Source organism: Tupaia chinensis, unplaced genomic scaffold (assembly GCF_000334495.1).
Source record: "Tupaia chinensis unplaced genomic scaffold, TupChi_1.0 Scaffold000059_1, whole genome shotgun sequence".
In the NCBI taxonomy this organism is placed as follows: Eukaryota; Metazoa; Chordata; class Mammalia; order Scandentia; family Tupaiidae; genus Tupaia; species Tupaia belangeri.
This window is the reverse complement of record NW_006159517.1, coordinates 57,291-66,169: the sequence shown is the minus strand read 5'-3', so window position 1 is coordinate 66,169 and position 8,879 is coordinate 57,291. Positions and strand designations below refer to the sequence as shown.

General features: G+C 47.1%; 1 protein-coding gene across 2 annotated transcripts in view; it reads left to right on the top strand.

Moving 5' to 3' along the window:
• EIF4B (eukaryotic translation initiation factor 4B) overlaps positions 1–3,532 on the top strand; it is a 50,324-nt gene extending 46,792 nt beyond the window's left edge. For both annotated transcript variants that reach the window (XM_014592588.2, XM_006141587.3), the window contains exons 13-15: positions 1,800–1,905; positions 2,369–2,441; positions 3,011–3,532. In XM_014592588.2, the coding sequence (XP_014448074.1) occupies positions 1,800–1,905; positions 2,369–2,441; positions 3,011–3,085 (254 nt within the window). In that variant the 3' untranslated portion in view covers positions 3,086–3,532. The remainder of the gene's footprint in view (positions 1–1,799; positions 1,906–2,368; positions 2,442–3,010) is intronic.
• Positions 3,533–8,879: the final 5,347 nt, after the last annotated feature.

The following is an 8,879-nucleotide window of genomic DNA, read 5'->3' as shown; positions in this document are numbered from 1 at the left end:
GTTTTTTTTTTTTTTTTTTTTTTTTTTGAGAGGTTTTTGCTCTAGGCGCCTGCGCTCACCTGAGAGACAAAGCGAGAAACCACCCCTCAGGGGGGATGGCCACGCCGCAGTCCCTTCTCCTCCATTCTCCTCTCGGGATCTTGGGCACACACGCACCTGCGCCTGGCGTGAGTTTTAAGCCACTAGGTCCAGGATGCGAACCATGGCCGACTGTGGGAGTCTAGTGACATAGCCATTATGCTAACTCCTGGTCCCAACACTTTTTTTTTAAGAGGTTTTTGCCTTAAGGCGCATTCCTTCCAGGGTCTTGGGGTGTGCACACACACACACATGCATGCCAGGTATGAGTTTCATGCCACTGGATCCAGGACTCGAACCACGGTTGGCCATGTGGAAGTCCAGCAATGTAGCCACTATGCCATCTACTGGTCCATGAGAAAGATGGGTAACACCAGTAGAGTTTCCACACTGTGATCCCTCTCTAGTCAGTCAACCCAGATCCCATGCATACATTCTAGGTGTGCTCAGGGAGGTTACAGGACACAAACTCTGACTTTTTCTTCCTGTGTGGATTCAGATGCATTAGTACCGTATCACTATCTGCCAAGAAATTTTGAATTGTATTGTGTCTTGTATGTGGTTTTATTATCTTTCCAGTAGAGGGCAGGAATGGTCTCTTGGAGAAACCATGACGCCCTGCCCTTTCCTGATGGAACATTTTTTTTTGAAGGAGAAAACGGAAGGAAATTAACATGTTAGTCCAGATTAGAAATTTCACCATCAGCAAGGCCAAGGTCACTAGGAATATCATAGTTCTTATTTCCAGTTTGCTTTTCATAGTGGCATAACCCTACAGGAACTTTTTAATAGATCCTGTTTGGTCTTTGTGTGTATTTGCTATAAAGGACCTGGTAGGGTCCAGACAGTGGTGCAGCAGTAAAATGCAGAGCTCTGTGAGGCTAACCCACATGAGAAGTTTCAGGAAATCATGCATGCCTATGATCTTGGAAAGGATGGTAGTGTTAGGACCCTGTTGGGGATACTGTCTTTCTCTGTCTTTTTCACTCATGGAAGAAATGAACAAAAAATTTTTTAAAAAGAATAATTTATAGCTGGCCCCTGTAGCATGGTTAGGTACTGTGCATTGGGAGCCTGATCCCACATGGCCAACCATGATTTGATCCCAGCCCCAGTGGCTTAATATGTTGGGCACATGTGTGCGCATGCCCCAAATCTTAAAGGAATTGAGAGTTGGAGGAAAAAGGATTGCAGTTTGATTATTCCCCATTAGAGGTGCCCCCTCCCTCGTGCACACATGCCTCTGACAATTAAAGAAGAATTTAAATAATCTTTTTTAAAAATGAATAAAGGGGGACCAGTAGTTGGCGTAATGGCTACGTTGCTGGACTCCCATGTAGTTGACCGCGGTTTGAGTCCCAGACCCGGTGACCTAAACTCAGTGCCAGGCTCAAGTGCATGCATGCCCAAGATGCCAACAGGAGAATGGAGGAGAAGGGATTAAGACATGGCTATCCCCCCGGGAGGTGATTTCTCACCTTTTGTCTGTCTCTCTCTTTCTCTTTCTGGAGAGCACACGCGCCCTATAGCAAAAACCTCTCAAAAGAAATGAATAAAGGATGTTGGAAAAAGCACTTTAATAAGGAAGTCTCAGTTGGGCTGAGGTTATAATTTCCCTTGGTACATGCAGTCATAATTTTCTTCAGCTGAAGGGAAATATAGGCAGGGGAGAGTATTATTTTACTTACCTTTGGTTGGTTTTGTATTTTCTGCTCAAACAGATGAAAATAAAGTAGATGGGATGAGTGTCCCCAAAGGCCAAACCGGGAACTCCAGCCGTGGTCCAGGAGATGGAGGGAACAAAGACCATTGGAAGGAGTCAGAGAGGTATGGATGTTTTCGTTTGTTCTCATTATATGTAAATCTTTCATCTGATGTTTGATGTGTGTCTTACTAAATTCTTGATTCTCCAAGCATTGCTAATCTAAATCACTTAACTGAGACAACCGGTAGAAATAATGCCGTGTCTGGACCAGCAGGTGGCGTGGTGGTTAAGGGCGCTGGACTCCCACATGGCTGACCATGGTTCGAGTCCCGAACCTGGCAGCTTGCTTCCTCACCTTTCCTTTTCTCTCTGTTCAGATTTTTTTAAATAATAATAATAATAATAACAAATGGAATTAGATGAATAAATATTAAAAGAAAGAAAGAAAGAATGCCGTGTCCAGATAGCAGGGACTGTTGACCAACGGTGCCCGTTTTAGTTCCTTGAAACAGTACTTCCATGCACATGTGCGTGGGTTCAGGGACTCTTTCCTAATGATGTGGTTTTACTCTTAACTCTCTGCAGGAAAGATGGCAAAAAGGATCAAGACTCCAGATCTGCACCTGAGCCAAAGAAACCTGAAGAAAACCCAGCCTCCGTAAGTGATAAAGGCTTGTACTCACCCCTAGTTCATGTTTGCCATCAAGTTTTTCAGGTGGTTAAAGAATAAGACATTGGTGTTTGCTGCAGAAAAATTTAGATCAGCCATTTTTCTCATTTTTGCTTTTCTCTATTTGTATCCCTTGTGCAAAGTGAAGGGTGGTATGTGACTGTGGTAAGAACACATGTGCCTCTAACCCCTTTTCCTTTTTTCACTACTCAGTGGAAAGAGCTATCCAGCAGATGGGTGTAGTTTGGACCATCATCTCATTCTCCAAAGAATCAGTGTCTTGTTTCTTGGTTTTTGATATGAGAATCCAAGGCCTTCAATGTGAAGAATTTTTTTCTATGAGAGAGGGAGACAGAGACAGACAGGTTCCCCAACAGGGTCATTACACTGAAATCCCAGCCTTAACCTAAACCGTCCAGGAGCCAGATGTGTGCACACCAGCATTACAAAGGGAGACCTTGGGAGGCAGACCCGGGACCTCCCTCTGTGGCCTTATTATTGCAGAGTATTGCATTACACTGCTGGCAGTCTTAGCTTGATCATCTTATTTGTTACAGAAGTTCAGTTCTGCAAGCAAGTATGCTGCTCTGTCCGTTGATGGTGAGGATGAAAACGAAGATTACACCGAATAGACCTCTTCGTCCTATGCTTTCTCTTTGTCTCTCTCCACCCTGGAACACTCAAGAGCAAATCAAACCTCTATCCAGACAAGACAAAATAAAACTCACCATCTCCTGGAGACCTTTCTTAACTTTTTTTTTTAATGAAATGAAATTCTGTTGCATGCTGCTGCAGCCTTTAAAGTATTGAAGTAACTGGAGAATCGCCAATGTAGCCAGAGAGAAAGAGACTACAGCTTTCTAATGGAAAAGTTGTGGTGTTCTATGACACCATGCAGTTGCCTGTGTGTTTAGTGCCTAGGGGCCTCCATTTAGCAGAAATGGTATTGTTATGACTGGAATCTAGTTGGGGAGGTATAAGAAAGTGTGAGATTCCTACCTTTTAATTCTTCTTATCCTATTGTGGCATATATGAATTCTCAAACATTATCTGAATAAATTTCCATCCTTGGAAAGGTAGATTTAGTCTCAAGTTGTTTTAGTCTCCAGGTGGCTGCCAACCCCTCTTCTTATTCACTTCTGAGTTATTGGGGCCAGCCTAGGGGGAATTCCTTCTTTTTTTTACCCCCCACGGGGGTAGTGGAGAGTGAGTCTATGGGCCACTGAAGAATAGGACTGCTTGGGGACCAAAATAAGTGGAGAAATCGTGGTTTGAAAAGGAGCTTTTGGGAGGTGATGAATTCTTTGCAGCATGTAACAGGGAAACAGTGTGACCTCCCATAAACACATGAGTGGTTTCCAGGAACAGGAAGTGTTTAGGGCTCACGGGAATTCCCAGTCTTTTATGCGTCCTCGTTTTGCCCTTTCTAAACACTGTCCTTTATGAAAGTTCAAACATATCCACATTCTGTCCAGACCGTGACACTTTAAAATTCTCGGGGGAATTCCTTCTTTTTTTTACCCCCCACGGGGGTAGTGGAGAGTGAGTCTATGGGCCACTGAAGAATAGGACTGCTTGGGGACCAAAATAAGTGGAGAAATCGTGGTTTGAAAAGGAGCTTTTGGGAGGTGATGAATTCTTCGCACCATGTAACAGGGAAATGGTGTGACCTCCCATAAACACACGAGTGGTTTCCAGGAACAGGAAGTGTTTAGGGCTCACGGGAATTCCCAGTCTTTTATGTGTCCTCGTTTTGCCCTTTCTAAACACTGTCCTTTATGAAAGTTCAAACATATCCACATTCTGTCCAGACCGTGACACTTTAAAATTCTCCTTTTCTCATTGTATTATTTGTCGTGCCACTCTTACCTCCCAAAAAGCATTCTCTATTTAAATCATATACTTGATCTCTTAAGCATTTTATCTCTCAGCCTCTCGGAGCCCTGGGATGAGGAATCACTGCTTTTCTCAAGCAAATCTGGTCCTTAATGTGTTTTGATGCCTTCCCTCCATCCATGCCTGCTCCTTCTGCTTTGACCCGTTTACACATCAGAATACTCTAGAATTGATGGTCTTAGGTGGTAAATAAGGGTTCATAAATAGGGACAGTGAAATGGGAGCCTTGCCTACAATCTTGATTGGGGTTTTTGTTTTGTATTTTTACAAGTTTCCTTCTCTCCACTGAATCCCACACCAATGCTTGGGTTTATAATGTGGTCTAGACTGATGTGTGGTTTTGTTTTTTAAAGCTTCCCTTTAGAGAATAAATGATAATGGAGACAACTATTTAAAAAGGTTCTGGTTTCTCTTGCAATACAGTAGCTTACCTCGCTAGCTTTTATGTGCATCTTTCTATGGGTCAGCCTAGTAGTTGGTATCCTCCCCATCATGGGCAACGTCGGTACCTGCAGAGAAGACACCTCGGTCTCTTGTCTGTGAGCCCTTCTCCCGGCAGTCCTCGGTTAGACCCTGTCCAGTCACGCAGGGTGTTGGATTCTGTGTGCTGCAGCAGTGGGCATGATGAATCATTTACCCAGTGGACAAAAGATATACCAAGTAGATTAACCATAAACGATCGGCATGGGTTGGCTAGTAGCTAGGAAGTGGGCTTTTAGAGAGAGATACCCAAGGTTGATATTTTTATTTTTAAAAAACATTGGTTGTAGATAATGAAAAGGTAGAGTGTGCCCTCTTCGTGTCTACTCTCCTTCCAAATAGTTGTATCCAAAAAATGTTTCTCCCCACTCCCCTGCCTTCCTCCCGCCCCCATTAAAATGAAAATGGGGATTTACATCCCACTCCTGAATACGTGTAAAATTTGTACAAAAATATCTTCTATGAAAATGATTTGTAATCTGTAGACTTAATACCTGGAAGATGTCTTGACATGTAAAATCCCATCCTTTTGGTTGTGGGTTTTTGTTTTCTCCAAATAAATCTGATCTTTAAAGTTCATTTTAATGCCGAAATTCTTTGACGAACGCTCCACATTGCCAGTGCACTTTTTTGGATTCCCCCTTGACAGCCTGCTTCTCTTGCCCTCAATCTCAAATTCTCATTCAGCACTGGATACCATTTGGTGAAAGATGGGGTGGGGTTACAGGAAAACGTGCCTGGGAACAGGGGGCGTGGATCTAGCCCCTCCAGCAATTTCATCTGCTTGTAACTTGTCACAGGCACAAGCCTGCAGTTCTTTGCCTGTATTTTACTGAGTGGGAACTCTGCAAAGAAGCCCTCAGTTCCAGAGGGTAGCGCCCTGCCCTCCAGCACTGCTCTACCGCCCAGAACGCCCAAGTTCCCTTTGGCAAGCTGGTCTGGGATACCACAGCGGGGCCGCTTTTCTCTTAATCACCTCAGTCTTAGTGGGAATTTTCCAAAAGGCTAGGGACAGACTGGTCATTGTTGCTAGGCAGGAAAAGGGTTAGGACAGAGGCAGAGAATCCCTGAGGTCACCGAGGGGTGGAGCATAGCCCAGGAAACTTCGACCAACAATTTAGCTTGGCCGGAGGGAGGAGGAGTGAAGGGAGACTGGTATACCAGAGGCTTTCCTGGCCGGTTGGAGCGACTCCTTTTGTAGTCTCGCTGCTCCTTTAAGCTCTTTGAAACTGGCCAAGGTGAGGGATAAGAGGCCCAGTGAGCTGTCATGTAACAGCCTTTCGGTGTGGCTCTAGGTGGGGAGGAAACCGTGTCCCTGGTGCCCACACTGCTGGCTACAGAGGCTCCACCACAGGACTCAGTCTGACACGGGTCCAAGCCTCCCAATGAGCCACTCCCCTCGCCGTGCAATACTGAGGTCTGGAAAGGAGGTGGGAAGAAGGGTAAAAGTGAGGCCTATTCCAAGGTTTGTTGCTTAGAGCTTAGAAACTCCTGTACCATTCCCCAAAAGGGTACTCTAAAGCTAGGCTCCGTCATGGCCACGTCAGTGGACCCTCCCAGAAGCCAGCTGCAGGAAAGGACCCAGCCCTTGGCCCTCCCTGCCAGCCTCCGTAAGCCTGAGCTACCACAGGTGGGGAAGAGTGCAGGCACAGCACTCTGTCCTGTGAGGGCTGACCTCCGTGTTGGCCACACCGCCACATTTCTACTAAACGAAATCTAACAAGGTGACCTGAACCCCAAGGCAGCGAGGGTCCCAGTTCATGCTGATGGCTTCACCACAAGTGTTAACTGGAGCTCACAGCATCTGGTTTCACAGGAAGTGAGAGGGCTCCACATCTGCTCCTGGGAAGTGTTATTTGTCAAATAAGCCACGTTTCTCAGCAACTGTTGTAGCCCCCAGGGTCACAAGTAAGGAGGGCCTGCCTTCCCTGTCCCTCCTCCCCAAAACATTTGGAAGAGTGAGCTGTGCAGCTCCCCGCCCAGCTGCTACAACCTCCGGGTTGGACAATACATGCTCTGTCCTCGGCCAGGGGATCCGCCTCTGGAGTCTGTTCTGCCCCCTGCCCAGTTCTTCCTGGTTCCCAGCGCCCAAGCCCTCCACTGAGGCTTCCTGTCCCAGTGGTCTACCAGCCAAGACAGCGCCACACCTACGAAGCACCCAACCAAAGGACTGAGCACACTCAGTTATTAGGCATGGGATCACCCCAGACCATGGAAGAGGGGATTCCGCCTTTGATACCAAGATAGGCCGCACTCTGCATAGTCAAGGTAAGAGCCCGCATGGAGGGAGTTCAGAGGGTCTCCTGAAATTGTTCCACCTTTATTACAACAGCCTGGTTTGCACCTCCTCTGCTTCTCCAACCTGAAGCTCCTGTTGGTCTGAGCAGGTAATCAGGCTGGCGTGGCGGACCCTGCAAGCCACCCATTTGTATTTCACACCCACCGAGTTATCTCTGGTGCAGTTTTTCACTCAACCTTAGCTTCCTTCCTCGCTGACTCTCCCCTAGATCCCCATGTAGTGGGCAGGAATCAAGCCTGCACCGAGATTAGCTACCTACCCATCCTGTGACTTTCCAATTTCTGGAAACCTCAAAAGCTCTTTTTATGAGCCCACCAGGCAGAGCAGCAGTACCAGCAAATGAGTGTGAGAGTCCAGCCCTGAGATCCAACCGAGTACCTCTTCTGAGTCTGCCTTCCCTTGCCACCTTTAGAGATCTGGACCTAACCCCATGGAATGCACCCCAGGGCTCGGCCAAAGACCCTAGTGAAAGCTAGGAAGGCAATGTGTTAAAAGAGCTAGCTGCAGGCTCCAAAGAAATGAACACATTTTCCTATCTCCTGTCTCTAAATTGCATAATCAAAACCTCCCAGAGTACACAGAATGACCTTCAGCCCTGCCCTTTCCCCAGTAGCCTCCGATCTCTGCTCTCCAGGTCTTCCCAGACTCCTGCCTCTCCCCTCCTCCCAGTGCCTTCCTACCATCCCCTGCTCAGCTTGCCCCAACCCCCAGCCCTTCCCCCAGACCTGTGATTCCCATGGCTCAAGTCTCTCAAACTGCCCATTGAGCAGTAACTCAGTCAAGGGCAGTGAGATCAAGGCTCTCTGGCCCAAGTACCAGTCTGGAGAGACCCCTACTGTCACCATGTGCTGCTTCACAGCCTCTTCCCTGCGGACTGATTGGAATCAAGCGCTCCACCCCCTGGTAATCAGAACCAGACTTCCCAGGCCTTAGCCAAAGACAAGATGAGCACAGAAAAGGCGCAGCTGAGAGGAAACAGGGACAGAGGGCTTCAGAGCTGGTAGTACTGTCTGCTCTGGGCAGGCACTGGGCACTGAGCCCTGGCACTAGCTTCTCAGAATCCTCCCACCAACACCCCCAGTTTTCATCATGGAAAATCCAGCGGGGAGGGTGAAGGAGGGAGAAAGGTTCAGGAAGTGCTCACTGCTAAAGAACGTTGGGGAATCTGGGCATGGCAAAGATTCAGAGCTTCTGGGAAGACATCCCTTCCCTTATTGCTACCCTTCACCTTCCCCTCCAGGAAGGCACAACTCAAACCAGCCCACAGCCAGTTAACTCAAACTCATGAAGTGCCTATCTGGAAGGACCTAAACCATGCAAAAAACAGGATGAAGGGGACCAGCAGATGGCATAATGGATATGTTGCTGGACTCCCATGTAGTCAGCTGCAGTTCAAGTCCCAGTCCAAGCAGCTTAAAACTTTAAGCCTGGGGCTGGCAGGTGATATGGTGGTTAAGAACGCTGGATTCTCAGGTGGCCAACTGTAGTTAGAGTCCCGGACCTGGTGGCTTGCTTTCTTGCTTTCCCTTTCTCTCTCTCTGTTTGGTCAAATTTTAAAAAATAAATAAAATAACAAATTTAAATAAATAAATAATTCTTTTTAAAAAATAAAGAGGCCAGGGGAACCAGCAGTTAGCGTAATGGCTATGTCGCTGGACTCCCATGTAGTCGACTGCAGTTTGCGTCCCGGACCCGGTGGCTTAAAGCTCACGCCGGGCCCATGTGCGTGCATGCCCAAGATCCCGAGCGGA